This window comes from Heteronotia binoei, chromosome 4 (assembly GCF_032191835.1).
Source record: "Heteronotia binoei isolate CCM8104 ecotype False Entrance Well chromosome 4, APGP_CSIRO_Hbin_v1, whole genome shotgun sequence".
In the NCBI taxonomy this organism is placed as follows: Eukaryota; Metazoa; Chordata; class Lepidosauria; order Squamata; family Gekkonidae; genus Heteronotia; species Heteronotia binoei.
The window spans coordinates 152,439,175-152,460,770 of record NC_083226.1 but is presented as its reverse complement, the minus strand read 5'-3'; the positions used below and the strand labels follow the sequence as shown (position 1 = coordinate 152,460,770).

The 21,596-nt window shown below is 41.3% G+C and overlaps 1 protein-coding gene across 1 annotated transcript in view; it reads right to left on the bottom strand.

The window, feature by feature from the left end:
- Positions 1 to 21,152, bottom strand: part of PAIP1 (poly(A) binding protein interacting protein 1) — a 45,280-nt gene extending 24,128 nt beyond the window's left edge. Inside the window, exons 1-4 of the mRNA XM_060236035.1 lie at positions 20,723 to 21,152; positions 5,333 to 5,475; positions 2,610 to 2,798; positions 198 to 310 (exon numbers count right to left, since the gene is read on the bottom strand). Coding sequence (XP_060092018.1) covers positions 198 to 310; positions 2,610 to 2,798; positions 5,333 to 5,475; positions 20,723 to 20,933 — 656 coding nt within the window. The 5' untranslated portion in view covers positions 20,934 to 21,152. The remainder of the gene's footprint in view (positions 1 to 197; positions 311 to 2,609; positions 2,799 to 5,332; positions 5,476 to 20,722) is intronic.
- Between the last annotated feature and the right edge of the window lie 444 nt (positions 21,153 to 21,596).

The following is a 21,596-nucleotide window of genomic DNA, read 5'->3' as shown; positions in this document are numbered from 1 at the left end:
ACCACCTGTTATACTGAGGTACAACAGGGGCTCACACCAATGTATCTAATGCAGCAGAACTACTTTACAGCACTAGAATAAGCAAAAAAACCAAGATAATTAAAATATTTAGCAGATTGTAAGCACTGAATAAGAAAACAACCAATTTCAAGCAGGATAGTTTCTCCTCGGAGGGGAAAAAAAGGTTAGGTACTGACCTGTGAAGCAGTAACTGTCTAAAGTTGCCACTTTGTGGATTAATGGTGAGATGATGAGAAAGATAATTGCACAGTCTTGCCCCCATATAGGAAAAATTTGGGACAGATGTAGCCTTCCACACAAAGAAGAAAACAGCCAGAATTAGAAAAAAACAACGTTCTTGTGTAGTTATTTTTTTACTTGTTTGAAAGGCTCTCTCAGGTAATCCATTTAGTAACTTCACTAGAACAATCTGCCAAGTCACCTGAGGTCACTAGAAAACTACTTTGTTTCTCACAGAACTGATATCCCCCTTCTAGTTTGGTTCCAAAGGAATAAGCTATTTCCTGACATCTGTGCATAATCACTGCATCTCAAGATCTTACCAAGGAACACTGAATTAAGCCTTCAGAAGGTCACAAAAATGGCTTGTACTTTCTGCAGAAGAAAGTAAATATTTATACCAGCATGTAATTCAGTTTCAGTAACTATCCTTTTCTTGTATTCAAGTTATTTTGGAAAAATTTGGAGGGGTTAGAGAAGGTTACTCTGAACTCTCTTGCCAGTTTGCTTTCATAGACAGCAAGTTAGAAATGAAGCAAAGGAACACGTCTGAAAATGTAATCATGAAATGTAAGTAAAATTTTAATGAAATCAGTTTAAAATATATCTATGGAACCTATGAAAAGTTTTCAATATCTAGTGATCTACACAAGACTCATCTAATCTTTAACAACGGTCATCCAGCCAGAGACCCAAACAGCTGTGACCCAAGGAAGAAACTCTAATGCAGATTTTTAAAAGGAACCTGAAAAGCTACACTAGTTATTTTTTATTTTCCTTTAATAAGCAGCAATTAAAACCTTCACTGAAAGAAAACAGAGTAACTCACAAAAGGCTATTACTCTGGTTGCTCTGCTCTCTCCAGTTCCCCTAATTGACAGAGTTCAAATGAAAGCCTCTGTCCTCATTTCTAAAGCTTCCAAAATTTTAAAACTTCCAGTAGAAAGGGATGTCTTTTTACAATCCTCTGTAGAAAATATTATCTAGTTACATTTATGTAACACCAACATCAGGAAAGGTTGATAAGTATAAAGACAACTATATTAACAAATAATTTCTTTTAAAGTTAATCTTTTATTTTTAAAAAGTGAAGCCTTCTGCTTTGATCAGATGGATAAACAAGCACAAAGAAGGGGATTTCTGCACTTTGAACTGAGTTTACTAAAGTTTTTGATGCAGTTTCAGACACCATGTTTCAGTATCTTTTATTTCATTGCCAAAAGGACAAAAATTAAGGATGCAATCTATAAATATTTGACAACAGACTCACTGAACTTGGTGGGATGTGCTTCTGACCATCAAGGACAGTTTTTCAGGTAGCATGGGGGGAGCTGCAGGAGGTGAGAAATACCCATCTGCAGAGTTTGCAGATCTTACCCAGCCCTTTATAATACTTACTAGTAATAAAAATGGATTACTGACACTACAGAACATTTTGTCTTCATTGCCTACATGTTTTAAGTTTCTGAAATATTTGTTCTAAAATCTGAAATTCTCCATGAGCATACAGGACTTCATATAAAGAATTCAGCATGTGCATTTCCTAATAGTTTCAAATTAAATTCACATACACTTTCAGTAAAATTTAATAGCAGTAGTATTGCATACACTTGGAACCAAGATTTTATCTGTACTCTGTAATATTTTAGAAATCTCCTCAAAACAGCACTGTTTCTAGATTAAAATTTATTTTTCCTAACGTTTCCTACTTCTTTACTATTATTTATATTAATATTTAATAGTCCTTTTTAGAAAGAAAGAATTAAGCAACCAGAAATAATAAGACGACACTGGGTTACATCCAAGACTCCCTTCTGCTTGGTGTCATCATGGTTGTAAAGAGATCCTGGATCCAACCTTTTCTACATATGAAACATCAAAAGGGATTATGTTGCTTTTGCTTTGGATCACTGCAACTACCTGCAATCTTTACTCTTCATTTGGTTTCTGTACCCAAATTTTTCCAGTAAAATTTTGGCAAACTTAATACTTAAATTTTTTTTTAGCAAACCTAGCAGGATATCACAGAAGAAAGGTTTTCATTCTATCCAACACAAGATTTTCACATCAAGCTTGAAAAGGAAGATTAAAACTAGTAGTGAGAACATAATCACTTGGCTGCCTGGAACTGAAAGACATACTCCTGTCTATTACTGTTTTCAAGCCACACAGCAAAGCTTCATTCCCATTGTAAACAGTAAACCTCCAGATTCTCAGAAAATTCTGATACAGGCCTTTAACACCTCAAATCAAATACTTTCAGAAAATTCCTTATTTGTTTTATTTGGTATTGTGATACTGGCATTCTATGCAAATATGGCTTGATAGAGTGTGCAACTTGCATGTTATATCACAGATGCTCAACCTACCTGTTGGTAAATGAGTTCAACAAGTTCTTGTAACGCTTCATCTGTAGTGACACAGCCATTTAAAGTTTCTGAAAAATGTGCTATTTCATTTTCAAAGCAGGCTGGCTGTTCTGCAAGGTGATTTAGAAAATCCTGAACGTATTCTGTTAAAGATGCATATCCATTGCAACCATCTTCTATAGAAGATTCCTAAATGTAATTACAGACATAATGACTCTTACTTATTAAAATAACTTCAACAAAAAATTTTCAATTTATGACACTGCAATGAAAAAAAAATTAAAGTTTCACAGATGCACACAATATAGAAATATTCACAAACATGAAGATTTTACAACTTAATCAACAGTCCCACTCTATTGTAGAGTTAACACACACCCCCTTTAAAATCTCCCAATGTACCTGGGTGTGGATAACTACAGCTGCCATATAGCTATCAACAATTCTGCAGAACTAGAACAGCTGAATTAGTCTCGATTTAGTTATTCCATCAACCACTGGTAGAAGCACTAGCAATTAATATGTGGCAGCAAAACTGCACACTCTCAAACTCCTAAGCAGACAGGGGGCTCGGGTTGCCAAGTGCACAAAGAATAAAAAGCAATCCTGTCCCATTAATAGAGAATTAATGGGATGTTATTTACCAGGTGATGTAATTTGCCTCCATGCCATGAAATGCTTCAAGGGTCCATTTCCACACACTAACTCCATAAACGGGATAGGACATTTTTTTGTTCACCCTGACTGGCAGCTCTAGCTGTTCCAGACAAGATTCTAATTTCTAATGTTTATTGTAAATAGAAGGAAGCCATGTCAATCATCAATTAAGATTTTCAAGCTATCCCCAAAGCATGTTTTAGAGCAGTGGCTCCCAACCTTTTTGGCACCAGAGACCGGTTTTGCAGAAGACAATTTTTCCACTGACTGGTATGTGTGTGTGTGGGGGGGGGTACTGGGGTTTTTGCGGCCCCAGGCTGCCCCCTCCACCCATGCCCTGTCCCCCACGTGGGTCTTTAAATGAGGGATAGGCAAAGGTCGCTGCCACGCTGTCCCTTCCGCCTGCTCGGGACCCGGGTGGATGAAAGAGATGGTGCTTTGGAGTAAGGCCATGCTGCCTTGTAACTGAGAGGTGCTGCCTGTTAATAAGGAGCACCCCAATACCTAGAGAAAGTGGGGCTCCTATTTCTGGAAACAAAATGGAGTCTGACCAGAAACAGGCCAAGAAATACTTCATACAAAATGGAGTAGAGCAGAGAGCTTGTTCTAGTCCCACCCAAAGGCTCACTCTCAGTGTGACCCCACCTATCTCTTCCACCTCTGCCCAAACAGGATGCATAACAACAATGGGGACTGCTGGTAAGTATCACTCATGCCCTAATCCTCAGCTACCGATTAATCAGCCACCTCCCTAGCTTTTTGCAGCAACTCAGCTTCTTTTGTCTAATACTATGGTAATGTCTGGTACCTAGACAAATTCTTTGTTTTCCATGCTTGCCTCTCCCCAGGGGTATCTTTGCTAAACCGCCCATACAATTAATACATATCCTAACCTTTTGTAACCTATTGGGTGGACATTACTAAATCAGCCCTACTATTGTTACCTGGAGATCCATTCAGGTGACCAGAGTCAGTTCTGCTCATTGGCCTGAGGTGGGCACCCAATCAGGTACCCAGAAAAGGCTAATCACTCCCCACCACAAGCCAGATCGCTTCCTTTCCAAAATATTACAACAGGAGAGAAGGCTTCATCTCTCTCTCTCTCTGCCTGAGCAACATGTAACCAGATTGTCCCCCCCTCCCACTACTCTAAGTAATGGGGGCCCTCAGACATGGCATATGGTAATGCATGTCTGCATCTTCAAGCTGTAGCTGGACCTCAACACATCTGGATCATGTGAATATCACCCTCTGCAACGACCCCTCAATTCCTCTATTGATAACCTCTATCCTTCCTAGCTTCTTAATTGCCTGTATTGTGTATTTGTGTGTGTGAACGTACCCTTTTTACATATTTTAAGTAAACATTATAAAATATATATTTGCCTGGAGTATTCTTGCTTGAAAACCTGACCTCAGTATTATTGAAGACAAGATCCTTCGCTCCTAATTCGCTCTACCAAGTCTCTTAGCTAATTTCCCCATTAAAAATAAGAGACTTAAAGCACTTTCGGTAACAGCCTCTTTTGTCTGCCAGGGTCCCAGGTGGGCACAAGGGGTGGTGGGGCTGCTCTACCTCGCTCTGAAACTGCCTCCCTTGCAAGAAAGGAAGAGGCCATACTGCCTTTTTCATCCACCCAGGTGCTGGGTGCGCAAAAGGGGCAGTGCCTCTGCCTCACTCCGCAGCCCAGTTGCTAACAGGGCATGGACCGGTACTGGTCCATGGCCCGGGGGTTGAGGACCTCTGTATTAGAGCATGCAATATCCCAGAATAATTAAGCTGCTTATTGCAGGCTGCCCAGCTGAAATAGCACAAGAGATAGAAATAAAAATTTTCAGAAGTGTGGCAGTATTGGACTAACTGAAACAAGGAGGATTCTTTTAAACACTTTAGTGTTTTAGGACCTCTACAGACATGCAGTTTCTACAACTCCTAGGAAAACTTTTGAGATACAGCTTTCAGGATAACAGCCATTTGTTCCATAAAAAGACTGAGAATCCTGCAAGAAGACAAACAGGTGTTTGACTTGTTTGGAAAATGAACAGTGTTAGTGCTAAATACTTACAGTCAAATTAGGGGAATATCCCGAAGGGTAAAATTCAGGAGCATCCACCGACAGCTTTGAAATTACTACTGATGCCACGACCACTTGAGGTTTAGGAATTGTGGTTACAGAACAATTTTTTTCTGGTAAAGGTTTTGGGTGTTCTGAAATATAAGCAAATTATAAAAAAAGAATATTGTAACACAATATGCTTCAACTACATAACAATTAAAATCCATTTATCTTTTCTCTTATGTTTTAAACTCATCTTGACAGCAGATATACAATTATGAAGTGGCTCAGCTGTGGTAGAAGAACATGTTTGGATCTAGAACAAAGCTGCTGGTAAAGTGAGTGAGACTTGATCTGCTTTTCTAAAACTGCTGGGGAGCATTACCTAGGGTTGCTGTGGGAGATAACTGTGTGAGTGCTTGGAGCCTGCTGGAGAGGGGTTTCTGATTGCTTTTGTGTAGCTGTTGCTGAGTGAGGAGAGCTTGTTTGCCTGGGTGTAATTGCTGGCTCCACCCTCTGCTGTTGCTCTAGCTGTTGAGTCAGAGCTGAGTGGGGGCTTGAGCCTTTAATTTGCAAGGCTCATCCTTGCCAGAGGCAGAAGTGGCTCAGCTGCGATAGAAGAAGGTGTTTGGATCTAGAACAAAGCTAGTAAGGTGAGGTGAGTGAGACTTGATTTAGACCATTTTCGCACACAGCTTACCACGCAGTCACAATCCTGTTCCCTCCGCAGCGTCCGGTCGGATTTCCCATCATCTGCGCTGGAGTTACAGGAAGTGCTGCAGCTTTTGCGTAGCAAACGTAAACTGGGTTTTAGTGGTTTACGTTTGCTACGCAAAAGCCGCGGCACTTCCTGTAACTTCGGCACAGATGGTGGGAAATCCGACTGGACGCTGCGGAGGGAACAGGATTGTGACTGCGTGGTAAGCTGTGTGCGAAAACGGTCTTACTTTTCTAACACTGCTGGGGAGCATTACCTAGGGTTGCTGTGAGAGGGAACTGTGTGAGTGCTTGGTGCCTGCTGAAGAGGGGTTTCTGATTGCTTTTGTGTAGCTGTTGCTGAGTGAGGAGAGTTTGTTTGCCTGGGGATAATTGCTGGGCCCCACCCTCTGCTGTTGCTCTAGCTGTTGAGTCAGAGGTGGGTGGGGGCTTGAGCCTTTAATTTGCAAGGCTCATCCTTGCCAGAGGTGTGAGCCTTTAGTGCGAGCCGAAGGGCAAGAGTCAAAGGGCTCCTGGCCTGTGGCTCTTATCCTGGAGGTCTTGCCTGGGGGTTCTGTAGAAAGGTGAATAGTTACCCACAAGTAGTTTCAAGTGGCAATTGGTGGTGGGATTTAAAGAGAAGTGAAGATAAAGAAAATTTTGAAATGGATTGCAGCAGTATGGCTGGTGAGGCAGTGACGTGTAAAGATTGTGGGATGTTTGTATTTCTACCTGAGAGTAGCACGAATCACACTTGCAGCAAGTGTAAGTTAGTGGCCCTGCTGGAGGAGAAGATACAGGGACTGGAGGCACGATTGTCCACACTGAAGTGTATAAAGAAAGGTGAGGATTTTCTTGACAAAACACATGAGGCGCTCTTGAAAGGACAAGAGGAGGGAGAGGAAATGGTATCTCAGCAATTAGAAGAGAACCCAACACAGGAGGAGTTCCTGGAAAAATGTAACCCGAAGGAGAAAGAAAATCAGGAAATGTTCTGAGCCCCAGTTGCTCAGCAATAGGTTTCAGGATCTCCCCACAGTAACTGATTCTGAACCATTGGAACAAGGGCTACTTCCCCAGCCTCCACGAAGCTTGAAGAAAGTTTCTCAGGACCCTGTGGATAAGAAGCCCAGAGCTTCTGCTCCTCAATACAGGAAGGTGGTGGTGATTGGCGACTCCTTGCTCAGAGGGGTGGAGCCCAAAGTGTGCCGACCGGACTTGTCATCCCGAGACGTCTGCTGTCTGCCAGGTGCACGCATCCAGCATGTGACAGAAAGGATTGGAAGATTTATAAAGCCCACAGATTACTATCCTTTCGTGCTGATCCACGTGGGAACGAACGGTACTGCCTGTCATAGCCCTGAATGTATTAGAAAAGACTATGTGGCTCTGGGTCGAAAGGTGAAGGAGCTGGGTGCACAGGTTATGTTCTCGTCAGTGCTTCCTGTTGAAGGCCGTGGCTTAGGACGAGAAAGAAGAATACTTCAAATAAATGACTGGCTATGTCGATGGTGTCGTCAGGAAAGTTTCTGACTTCTGGACCATGGCTTACGCTTTTGAGATGGTGGTCTTCTATCGGGATATGGTTTGCACCTTACGGCGATAGGAAAAAGGGTGTTTGGTAACAGCCTTGCTAACCTAATAAGGAGGGCTTTAAACTAAATTGTATGGGGGAGCAAGACAATAATTCAAAGCCTCGTACGATGCCAGAAACTGGGGATAAGAACATTAAAGATTTGCAAAGAGTGGCGCATACGCTAGGTAATGTTAACTTGCTGGCTTGTATGGAAACTAAACCTTCGGGATGCATAAAACATGGATTCCAATGTCTCTACACTAATGCACAGAGTATGGGAAGCAAACAGGAGGAACTGGAAGTCCTAACAAAGGAAGGAGACTATGACATAATATGCCTTACTGAAACTTGGTGGGATGACACTCACAACTGGAATATTAGGATTCAAGGGTACAACTTATTTAAAAGGGACAGGCAAACGAGAAAGGGCGGAGGTGTAGCAGTATATGTGAAGGAAGTATATACTTGTGAGGAAATATGTGAATCTGAGCATGGCAGCTCAGTTGAGAGTCTCTGGGTAAAAATAAAAGGAGTAAGAAGTAACAGTGATATTATTGTGGGGGTCTGCTATAGGCCATCAAGTCAGGCAGAGGACTTGGATGAGATACTTCTACAGCAGATTGCAAAGTTCTCCAAGAGAAGGGATACAGTGAACATGGGAGATTTCAATTACCCGGACATCTGTAGGAAGTCCAACTCTGCTAAAAATGAAAAATCAAACAGTTTCCTGACTTGTCTTGCTGACAACTTCCTTTTCCAGAAAGTGAAGAAGGAACCAAGGGGATTTGCTATCTTGGATTTGATTCTCAACAACAAGGAAGAATTGATTGAAGAAGTGGAAATAGCGGGCGCCCTGGGCAGTAGTGACCATGTGATTTTGGAATTTACAGTCTTAGGGAAGGAAAAAGGTATACAGAGTCAGAGTTATAGGTTGAACTTCAGAAAGGCAAACTTTGATAAACTTAGAACTATGCTGGGTAAAATCCCATGGTCAGAAATACTTAGGAGGAAGGGGGTTCAAAAGGGGTGGGAGTTTCTTAAAAGCGAAATACTAAAAGCTCAATCACAGATGATTCCTATGAGAAGAAAAAATGGAAAAAGCCTAAAGAAGCCGAAGTGGCTCCATAAACAGCTCTCTAAAGACTTGAGAAATAAAAAAACCTCCTTTAGGAATTGGAAGGAGGGCCTTATAACCAAGGATGAGTATAAACAAATCACCAGTGCTTGTAGAGAAAAAGTTAGAAAAGCTAAAGCTCAGTATGAGCTTAGGCTGGCCAAAGATGCTAAAAACAACAAAAAAGGGTTCTTTTCTTATGTTCAGAGTAAGAAAAAGAGCAAGGACATGGTAGGTCCATTGTGAGGGCAAGGAAGTGAAACTGTAACAGGTAATGAAGAGAGGGCAGAACTGCTCAATTCCTACTTTTCCTCAGTCTTCTCTTCTGAGGGAAATGATACTCAACATGGCAAAAACAGAACATATAAAGAGGGTATGAAGTTCCAACCTAGGATCAGCATAGGGGTAGTACATAAACTCCTAGTTTCTTTAAATGAAACTAAGTCCTCAGGGCCAGATGAATTGCATCCAAGGGTTCTAAAAGAGCTTGTGGATGTAATTTCTGAGCCTCTGGCTATTATTGTTGAGAATTCTTGGAGAACAGGAGAGGTGCCAGAAGATTAAAGGCGGGCGAATGTTGTCCCCATCTTCAAGAAGAGGGAAAAAGACGATTCGGGTAACTACTGACCTGTCAGCTTGACGTCTAAACCTGGAAAAGTTTTAGAACAAATCATCAAACAGTCGGCCCTGGAACATTTAGAAAGAATGGATGTGATTACTAAAAGCCAGCATGGTTCTCTCAAGAACAAGTAATGTCAGACTAACCTAATTTTTTTTTGAGAAAGTGACTACCTTGCTGGATTGGTGAAATGCTGTAGATATCGTTTATCTTGATTTCAGTAAGGCTTTTGATAAGGTTCCACATACTATCCTTGTTGACAAGTTGGTAAAATGTGGTTTGGATCCTGTTACCGTTAGGTGGATCTGTAACTGGTTGACAGATCGCACCCAAGGAGTGCTTGTGAATGGTTCCTCATCCTCTTGGAGAGGAGTGACAAGTGGACTGCCTCAAAGATCTGTCCTGGGACCTGTTTTGTTTAGCATCTTAATGATTTGGATGAAGGAATAGAGGGAATGCTTATTAAATTTGCAGATGATATGCAATTGGGAGGGGTTGCAAACAGAAGAAGACAGAAACAGGATACAGGATGACCTTGACAGGCTGGAAAACTGGGCTAAAATCAATAAAATGAATTTTAACTGGGATAAATGTAAAGTTCTGCATTTAGATTGGAAAAATCCAATGCATGGTTATAGGATGGGGGATACTTTCTTAGCAGTAGTATGTGAGAAAAGGATCTAGGGGCCTTAGTGGATCATACGCTGAACATGAGTCAACAGTGTGATGCGGTAGCTAAAAAGGCAAATGCAATTTTGGGCTGTATCAACAGAAGTATAGTGTGCAGATCACGTGATGTGATGGTATCGCTTTACTCAGCTCTGGTAAGACCTCACATGGAGTACTGTGTTCAGTTTTTGGCACCACATTTTAAGAAGAATATAGGAAGTGCGAGCCCTGCGGGACTTTAATCAGTTCCACAGGGCTTGCAAAACCACCCTCTTTCTGCAAGCTTATAAGGAACCCTGAAAATGATATCTAGCCGCCGGAATATATCTATTGGAATAGCACCTAATCTATTGTAGTTTTAAATTTTTATGTAACTGTTTTTAAAAGTATTTATTAACTGTATTTTAAATTGTTTTATACAAATCATGGCGTAGACCATGTCCTGTCAGCCGCCCTGAGCCTGCTTCGGCGGGGAGGGCGAGATACAAATAAAATTTATTATTATTATTATTAGAAGCTGGAACGGGTCCAGAAGAGGGCGACGAAGATGGTGAGGGGTCTGGAGACCAAGTCCTATGAGGAAAGGTTGAAGGAGCTGGGGATGTTTAGCCTGGAGGAGGCGGCTGAGAGGTGATATGATCACCATCTTCAAGTACTTGAAGGGCTGTCATATAGAGGATGGTGTGGAATTGTTTTCTGTGGCCCCGGAAGGTAGGACCAGAACCAATGGGCTGAAATTAAATCAAAAGAGTTTCTGGTTCAACATTAGGAAGAACTTCCTGACCGTTAGAGTGATTCCTCAGTGGAACAGGCTTCCTCAGGAGGTGGTGGGTTCTCCTTCCTTGGAGGTTTTTAAACAGAGGCTAGATGGCCATCTGACAGCAGTGAAGATCCTGTGAATTTAGGGGGAGGTGTTTGTGAGTTTCCTGCATTGTGCAGGGGTGGGACTAGATGACCCTAGAGGTCCCTTCCAACTCTATGATTCTACGACAATTTATAATTTTATTTAAAAATATATACCCCACTGTTCCCTATAAGACATCCAGTGTAATATATCCATATTAATTTAACCAAAGTCCATTACAATGCATACTACACAACATCCAAATGACTGACACCAAATACATACATACACTGTTGTGCTATAACTAATATGTAGTTCCATGTAAAAGCACCCAGAGCCGCTCACAAGTAAGAAATATGAAAATATAAAACCCAAACATAAACAAGTACAGTTAAATCAGATTTAATAAGAGGAATGTATCATTCTACTTAAAACCTCATCTGAATCACAACTGCTTATAATCCACAGCACTTTTGACAAAAAAGGCTATTATTCATTCTTTAAATTACAAATATAACCTCTGATTTGTGTCAAAAACCCTAGTTTTTCTTGAGAAACATTTTAGCAGCTTTCCAAGTACTGTAGGAATATACGTAAAATAAAGTGTTACTCTTTAGTAAGTATGTGTTTTGTACCCAGCATTACAAAACAATACTTTACTCTTCAATAAGTGTTTATTTTATAGCCAGAATTACAGTTTCCCCTTTTTGCAGCTTCTAAAAATAATTTGTTTTACTGAAGTTCTTTCTTCGGGTACAGGCATCTCGGCACAGCACCCTTCCCTCTCTTGCTAATTTTGCAACTTTGACCAATTGTCATTTGTCAAAATTCATTATATTACACTCTGTTTGGAACATCTGAAAATGGGACAGTGATAATCCTCACAGTTTGCTACTAATATAAAATTTAATGCTGCCTTATAACTGCCTTGCAAAACACATGGCCCTCCTCACCCCCAATGTGTGCCACTACAGCTACCGTTCCTCTTCTCCTGACACAGCAGAATATTTCATGTGCCTGTTCAGACCACCAGCACCAATGGGGACACAGCTGTAAATGAAATCTCCATGGCACAACCCTATTTTAAACGGGACACTATACAGGCTGTGTGAGATTAGGTTTTTCTTGTTAAGAGTTACAGGACCTTAAACTGCAGAAGAGAATGAACTGACTACACAGTGTCCCGTTAAACAAGTCATAGTATTAGGAAACTGCAGGTGAGGCCTTCAAAGCTTTCAGACTCAGTGCTGGTAGATAAAAATGGGAAACAGAGTGCTTATGTGAAGTCTTCATAGCACATCTCACTGTATACAGGTTAGCCCAATACAGCAGGGGTGGCCAATGGTAGCTCTCCACATTTTTTTTGCCTACAACTCCCATCAGCCCCAGCCAGCATGGCCAATGGCTGGGACTGATGGGAGTTGTAGGCAAAAATACATTTGGAGAGCTACTGTTGCCCACCCCTGCAATACAGTTTTAAACTCATTTGTTATGAGGGCCAAATCTGACATAAATGTCACTTTGCTGGGCTGGGCCATGTGTGCCATAAAATGTATCAAACCACATGGCCATTTTTCGCCCCCTTTCAGAATAAAGCTATGCTCATAGATGTCAAAGCTCTGTCTTTTGTGGTGGGAATGCCAAAGAAAATATCCAAATACCTAATGGGAACACAGCATATAACCTCAATTAATATATGTCTACTGAATATAGAACTATATCAGAATGCTTAATCTAATGCTTTTTGGGCAATATTTGTAAAATGCTAACCTTTATTAAATACATATATTATTTGTATGAAATATATTACCAGTTTCTACTAAACATATTACAATCAATTCTAAAACCCCACCATTCAAAAGAACTAATCATAATAATTCTCAGTAACTCTCTTTATGTAAACAACAACAGTACCACTAACAGAATTTATATGTGGAAAGTCCATATAAACTTTCAGGATCAAAATTTGTATCCAAGTACGTGGCACAGAGTGGTAAAGCTGCAGTACTGCAGTCCAAGCTCTCTGTTCATGACCTGAGTTTGATCCCGGCAGAAGCTGGGTTCAGGTAGCCTGCTCAAGCTTGACTTCCATCCTTCCAAGGTTGGTAAAATGAGTACCCAGCTTGCTGGGGGGAAAGTGTAGATGACTGGGGAAGGTAATGACAAACCACACTGTAAAAAGTCTGCTGTGAAAACGTCATGATGCAGCATCACCCCAGAGTCGGAAATGATTGATGCTTGCACAGGGGACTACCTTTACCTTTATGTTGTCCAATGAATCAAAAAGGTGACTTGTAATTCATACAACAGCTCCGGTTAGTTGCATGAAGTTAAAATCTGGCTGTGTTGGCTCTTAATTTAGATGCTTCTGAAGACAGCCTTGCAATATATTTGAATATCTGACAAGATTCTTAGGTAAATTCTTCTTGTTTCAGTATTTTGTCAGAGAATACATACCCACAGAGCTAAACAATGGTGATTCAAGGGGTGTGGCCTAATATGAAAATGTGTTCCTGCTGGGCTTCTTCTACAAAAAAGGCCCTGCATACTCAAATGCGTTGTTTGTGGAGCTATTAGCAAACAAGAACAAACATACACAATGAAGGGATCAAAGCCCATTGCAACTAAAGAATCATCATAAAACTATAATTACATGAAAATACAAAATGAACCCCCCCCCAGATACTCTTTGAATCTAAGTCGCACAATCTCACCAGTGAGAAGAAAGACTTCTAAAACTCACTGTCTTTGGATGCAACTCAAGAGTCAACATGGCCAGATTTCGACTTCATGCGTCTAATCAGAGCTGTCATATGATTTACTTGCAAGGAAGATGGCTCACCTCCTAAAAATGCTGTATGTACAAAACATAACTAATTTATATGGTAATATAAGATACTCCCCCCCCCTTTTTTTGGTATCCCTTAGAACAACCTAGCCTTGCATATGATTAAATACATTTATTTAGGCTTTTCTGGATTCTCCAGTAAATCAGTTGCCTTCATTGCTAGGAATCAATTGCTTGCTTTTGTTTGCATTTTAAGTAAAAAATAATATTCTTAATTGGGTTTGCCTGTGTATTTAATAACTCAACCCTGGGAAGATATAAACAACTAGCCATTTAAATCAGAGATGTCAAACTCATTTGTTACAAGGGATGGATGTTAAAAATGTCCTTTTGTCGGGCCAGGCCATGCACGCCATAAAATGTAACATAAGGTATCAGAGATAAACTTTATAAAGGTGATTTCAGATGTTGGATGACAATAGCAATTGACTCAGCCTTCCATCCTTCTGAGGTCGGTAAAATGAGTACCCAGCTTGTTGGGGGTAAAGTGTAGATGACTGGGGAAGTCAATGGCAAACCACCCCGTAAAAAAGTCTGCTGTGAAAATGTTTATCTTTATTACACAACTGTGGAGTGTATTTTTTTTTATAATTACTGACTTTTGAACAGACTAGCATTAGACTTCCAAGGTTCCAGAGGTCTTTCTTTCCCTTTGCAGATCTTGGAACTTTACCTCTAAACAACAATCCTGCTTTTAACGGTCCTGCAACGTTCACCAAGAATATGACTTTCAAGGGAACCAAACAGAAAACCCTTGTACATGAACAAGAATTACATCCTTGAACCTCATTGCAGAGTCTTCTCTTCTACCTCCAACAAGGAGCCCATGATAATGCTTATGTATACAAGGTTATGAATAAAGCAAAATGGTGTAAACATATTTGCAGCCATCTACGCTAAGACTCTAAAACAAAACAAAATTATTTTGAATGCATTTATTGGAAAGCTGTCTTATTGTGCTTTAGGTAAAAAACTAAACATATTTTTGAAATTTCTAAAGCACTTTTGAGTATTTCGGATACCATGACTGGCTCCATCTTGCTTATAATTTACCACTCAGAGCCAGTGTGGTTTACAGCATTAGATTGGATAGAAGGAAACCCAAGCTTGAATTTCCATTTGGTGACTGTTGGCCAATCATTCTCTCACACCCAACCTAACTCACAGGATTACTGAGAAGATTAAAATGGGAGGAAAAATCATGTACACCAGGTCTGAGGGTCCTGGAGAAAGGACATGATAAAAATGTAATAAATACTATTTCAAGAAAAGTGATACTAACATATCTGTTACAAAATGCTGCTTCTAATCTACTTCAGATCTCCACATTGCCTACTTCTAAAATCCTAGTTTTTCACTTTACACAGAAGAGCACAATGCACTACAATTTTATGTATCATATTTATTTAATTATTAAAATACTTCTGTGCTGCTTTTCTTCACCTTAAGCAAAACTCAACCCTGGGAAGATATAAACAACTAGCCATTTAAATCAGAGGTGTCAAACTCATTTGGAGCACCTTTGTTGGGCCAGGCCATGCACGCCATAAAATGTAACGTAAGGTACCAGAGATATAAACTTTATAAAGGTGATTTCAGATGCCGAATGACAATAGCAGGTGAATGACGACAGCAGGCTTGATTCGATTAGGTGTGATATGCAGAGGGGTAGTAGGTGTAACGAGTCAAGAAACCTAGGTCTCAATTCCATCTAGGAGGATTCAGTCCAGGAGGATGCAAAGAATAAACAGACTTAAGTCTGATATCTGAAACCACTACATTCAGTTGCTGACCTAAGAGTAGCAGTGCTCTTTAAAGAATTTAAAAGGGAGATAAGAGAGACTGCTGAATTGCAATTGATAATGAAGCTCAAGACAATGCATCCTCCTGGACTGAATTGAAACCTAGTTCTTCTGTTGTGTTATGTGCTATTATCATTTGGCATCTGAAATCACTCTCCAAGATGTAATGACCAATCCAGGCGCTCTAATTCCTTATCAGTGTCTTTTTTTGGGGGGGGGGATCCAAATAAGAACAGAGAAATTCAAACTTTATTTAAAAAAAGCTTCAGAATAAGCCACAATAATTTGCTCAATGTACACTGTGCTTGTTAGAAGAATCCATCCATCCACCCCCCCCCTTCCCTCCCTCTGAAGAAGTGTGCTTGTACACAGAAGCTTATACCTGGAAGAAAATGTTGGTCCTGAAGCTGCCATCATGGGACTCCAATTTTTTTTTTTTCCCTGTCTCTTTCCTCTCCATCCCTTCCCCCCAAAAAAGCAGAAGTGCTCTGTGTGTGTGTGGGGGGGGGCAAGAGGTAGGAAGCAAAGAGCCGCTAAAGAGCTGGGGAGAAAGCAAGCTACTGTGGCTTCAGCAGCAGCCCTGAAAAAGCAAGCAGGAGAAGAAAGTTGTTTGCGGACTTAATTTGAGCTCTGCATGGTGGGCCTGATCTGTCCTGCGGGCCACATGTTTGACACCCCTGAATTTTAAATGATCAAAGTAAGTGAACAATAGTGTGGATCAACTGTTTTGTTTGCAAATAGGCCTGTTTTATATTTGTTTTAACACCATTCAGTAAGGCATATTTCCACCGTCATTATTTATACAGTACTGTCAATGTTCATGACACTTTTCAGACTTATGTAAGCAAAATAGCCTGAGATACTTGCAACCTAAAGATATTATCTGACCCTGGAAAAAGGCAGGCTAAATATTTATTTAAACAGATAACAATTTGACTTCTTATTCACTGAGCAACAATTTGTCTTCAGTGACAAGCAAAAAATACAGACGTTTGTGGCGTTGCTCTGATTTCAAGCACAAGATATACCAGTCTTTTCACACAAACTGATTTCTGCAACTCTTTCATTCAAATTAAATTAAATTAATTCAAATTAACAAATGCTATGTTGAGGATTGTTAGGAAGGAAACTGAAAACAAATCAGCTAATATCATAATGCCCCTGTATAGATCTATGGTGCAGCCTCATTTTGAATACTGTACACAGTTCTGGTCATGGCACCTCAAAAAAGATAATATAGTATTAGAAAGTGTGCAAAAACAGGCAACTAAAACCTTCCCTATCAAGAAAGGTTAAAGCGGTCTTTAGCTTGAAGAAACAATGACTGAGGGCTGACATGATAAAGTTTACAAAATTATGCATAAAATAGAGAAGGTAGAGAAAGAAGTACTTTTCTCCCATTCTCACAATACAAGAACTTGTGGGCACTCAATGAAATTAATGAGCAGTAGGCTTAGAACAGATCAAAGGAAGTACTTCTTCAACCAACAAGTAAATAACAAGTGGAATTCACTGCCACAGGAAGTGGTGGCAACTACAAGCATAGACTGTGCCAAAAAGAGATTGGATAAACATATTTGATTTATTTGAGCAGAGGTCTATCAATGGCTATTAGCCATAAGACATAAATAGAATACTATCTCTGGTGCAGTGATGCTATGTATTCTTGATGCCTGAGGGGCAACAGTTGGAGAACTTCTGGAATTCTGGCCCCATTGGTGGACCTCATGATGTCACCTGGGTTCTGGCCAATTTGTGACATAGTGTTGGACTGGATGGGTCACTGGCCTGATCCAACATGGTTTCTGTTCTGTTCAATATGACTCTGTTCTATGCCATCAACTCTCAACACCACAAGGCTTCCTGAGGAAAATACAATCTTTGAACAATCTTCCAGAGAATATTATTTTAGCCACCTTGGATGTAGGATCTCTGTATACCAACACCCCACACAAAGATGGATTACAAACCATAAGGAATGTGATTTCTCACAACACCACAGTTGATTTTGCTACCAAACTATACCATTTTGTTATCACGCATAATCACTTTAAATTTGGTGATAACATGTTCCTACAATGGTACACCCACGGGCACTGCATGGTCCCACAGTATGCTAACTCTTTATGGCTGACTTGGAGCAACACTCCCTTAATTCCCATCCGCTCACACCTCTCTTATACCTGTAATTCATTGATGAAATTTTTATTCTGGACACATGGTAAAGAAAGCCCTGGACATATTTCACCAAGCATTCAGCAATTTTCACCCCACCATCAACCTGACAATGAACCAATCTATGCAATAAATACATTTTCTGGACACTACTGTAACAGAACACAATGTAAGAGACACGGCCTTATACCAGAAACCTACTGACAGACAGAAATACCTACATGCCTCCAGCCACCATCTTAAACATACCAAATGATCCATTGAATACAGGCAGGCCCTATGGTACAGCCACATCTAATCCAATACTACAGACAGATTCTCACCTGAGGGATCTACAACAAACCTTTCTGGAACTAATGTATCTACCTGATGAAGTCCAGAAACAGATTAAAAAAGCCAGAGTGGTACCCAGAGAAAACCTGTTGCAAAACAGGCCCAAAAGAGACCATAACAAAATACCACTAGTGGCCACATACAGCTCTCAACTCAAATCAGTTCAACACACCATCAGCAACTCACAACCTCTAGTCTACTGGATAATGACAGTTCTCTTTCAAACCTTATGCCAAAGGATAAATGGACACCAATCTGACAAAGAATCACACAAATGAGAAACCTGTAGAACATTTCAACTTCCCAGGACACTTAGGGGGAGAACTCAGTGTAGCTGTTTTATTGCAATGGAACTTCAGAAACAGGCTAAAACAGACTGGCACCTGTTTTTTTGGTTGGACTGAATGGGCCATTGGCCTGATCTAACATGGCTTCTCTTATGTTCTTAAGGAGACAGCTAAATTACAAGTTATTATAACACAGAGGACAATGGAACCCCCAGGACTTAACAGAGATATCACTTTCTTATTTCACTATACATGCTAAATCACTCAGTTTTCACTTATACCCAGAAATCAAACTTTGTTGGTCTTAAAGGTGCCACTGCACTCAAACTCTCACATCTGTCGTCAACACCTTTATTATCATGTGTATGCCAATTTGCTGCTAGTTACATGTCTTACCTAATGTGTTATTCCAATCTTAGCTGTATTTCTTGCCTAGTTACTCAGGCATCTAAGTAACTCTAATTAGCTCTTCATGGCAACTAAACCCTATATGTCAGGGGTGTCAAATGTGCAGTCTGGGGGCCAAATCAGGCCCCTGGAGGGCTCCTATTAGGCTCACGAGCAAGTTTGCTTTCTTCTCTCTATTTCTTGCTTCCTTCAGTTATTAGAAATTGTTGAAATACTGCAAGAGTGATAATTTTTAAGCATGTTTTATTTAAAGTTTTTAAAAAACTTTGTGTTTGTGTCTTTTGTAAAGTTTGTGTCGCCACTACCTGGTCTTACATTTTATGACACACGTGGCCCAGCTCCGCAAGGTCTCATTTATGTCAGATTCAAGCCTCTAATAAATGAGTCTGGCATCCTTGCTATATGTAATATCTGAGGAAATCTCTTTTAGTTAATCTGAAGGAGTGTACATGTACACATGCTAAGTCTCTCAGTTCTCACTTCTACCCAGAATTGAATTTTGTCTGTCTTGAAGGTGCCACTGGACTCAAACTTTGATCTCATATCTGTGTTGTAAGCCGCCCTGAGCCACTTGTTGGGAAGGGCGGGATAGAAGTCATTAAATAAATAAATAAATAAATAAATATCTGTTTGTTAACTCTTGTATTTGTATGCTAATTTACTCCCATTCACAGATCTTACCAACCGCCTTAATCCAATATCAGCTATTTATGAATCTTGACTATAACTGGCCCTTCCCGACAACAAACCACCCCACCCTCATATGTAATGGTTGAGGAGATTCTGTATCACTGTATTTGAGAAAGTGTGCTTGTACACAAAAGCTTTTACTTTGAATACAACTTTGTATATCATAAAGGTGCCACTGGACTCAAACTTTGTTCTGCTGCTTCAGACCAATATGGCTATTCCACCTGAATCTAGGGTCTTTAAAATATATGAATCCAGAGGGTCATTTCTACAAATGCCACTATGGGATATCAAGGTTTTTATAAAACACAGAACAATACCACAGGCTGCATATGCACATTATTACACTACAGCATTTGTCTCCGACTGGATTTTCTTGCACTGACAACCAATGTTTCCTCTAAGCTGCAGAGCCTTATGAGCAAAAATTCTGCTTTGTGAGCTACTGGCATTCAAATTGTGAGCTACTGCATAAACTAGTGTGCTCTGGGGTCATCCTTCCTGAGCTAAGACAAAAATTTGTGAGCTGGAGGCTAAAAGTCTGTGAGCTAGCTCAGCTTAGAGGGAACACTGCTGTCAACAGAACCAACAGGCAAATGACTGCTACAGTGCAATGATACTGCACTACCTATCAGTATGTAGATTAAGCAACGGTTACATCCCAAAATCTATGTGATTCCTCAATGCCATTTTTTTAAAAACTGCCAACAAGAGAAACAGGATCAGGGGAAATCATATAAACACATTAATTTTGGTCCGGTTAAATTATGACTCAAATTCCACTCCTCCCCTCCCCCAATGCCGTTTCACTGGCAAAATCGATTTCAACAGGGCCATTTCAGCGAGGCTATTCTTGAATATACTCACAATGAAATTGCAAAACAATGTGCGCTGCCAGGTACTTCATTTAGTAGTACCTGATGCCCTCAGTCTTTTGAACTATAAACATATGACTCAAGTCACGACGCAGGCCCTTTAAAAAAAAACATTGGAAAAAAGCTCCGTACAAAGGCCCGCTTTAGCAGGTTGCAACAATAGTACGTAGAAGCGAGAAGTTGGCCAGAAAATGTAGGTATCCCTAAGCGACAACAACATACAGATGCGAGGGGAGGAGACGCCCACCCTCGAAGATGTGCTCCCTTGAAGAAAAGGGGCGAAAGGGAAATAGCCTTTTCCACCCCGGCTTCGCGGTGGCTTCAAAGCCCAGGGGGGGGGGGGGGAAGGGTTCCCGACGGGTCAGCAAGCTGGGCAGCCTCTCGGCCGCAAGAAGCTGCGATTCGGCTGCAGCGTTTCCAACGAAGGGAGGGGAAGGAGGCGCCCGGGGGCGAGCGCTTATACCTGAGGCGCCGTTGCTTCCCGGCGGGGATGTTTTGGGCGGCCGAAGCGGCTCCTGATGGCGCGGGAAGCTTTGCCTGAGGAGCTGATCCGGGCCGCCGAAGCTCCCGACGCCTATGCCCAAGCCGGCCCCGCTCTCGGGAGCCAGCGGGCTGCTGCCTCTGCCTCGGCCTCGACCCGCGCCAGGAGTCCGGTCAAAGCCGTTGTCGGACATGTCGGCCTCCTCAGTCCTTCCTGTTCCTCATGAGCCGAGCCGAGCCCCTTAAGACGGCGGAACCAGGGCCGCCGAGTCCAAGGCCGAGCCAGCAGCAGCGCCGTCGGTCCACGAACGGAACCCGCCTCACTTTCAGTTCTTCCTATCTCCACTCCACCCCCGGCAAGAAGGCTGCAGGCGGGAGTCCAAATCCGGGATTCTCGCTGCGTTTATTTACTCTCCTCACAGCGCCCCACCGCGCTCCGGAGGTCTTTCCCCTGTTCCCCATCACCATAGCAACCACGGGTTACTACAATTCTGTGGTGAGGTTCTGCAGCCGAAAGAACCCCATTGATTCCCATAGGAGTAGACTGGAGTCCAGTAACACTCTTTTTAGAACTGCACAGTTAAAGTGCCATCCTAAGCGCAGTTACACTCTTCTGAAGAAGTGGGCCTGCAAAGGAAAGCTTATACCTGGAATAAAACTCAGTTGGTCTTATCAGTTTGGTCAGGGCTTTTTTTTTGTAGAAAAGCCCAGCAGGAACCTATTTGCATATCAGGCCACACTCCCGGCAACACGATTGATCCACACAGGGCTTTTTTTGTAGAAAAAGTCCAGCAGGAACTCGTTTGCATATTAGGCCACACACTCTGACACCAAGCCAGCAGGAACTGCGTTCCTGC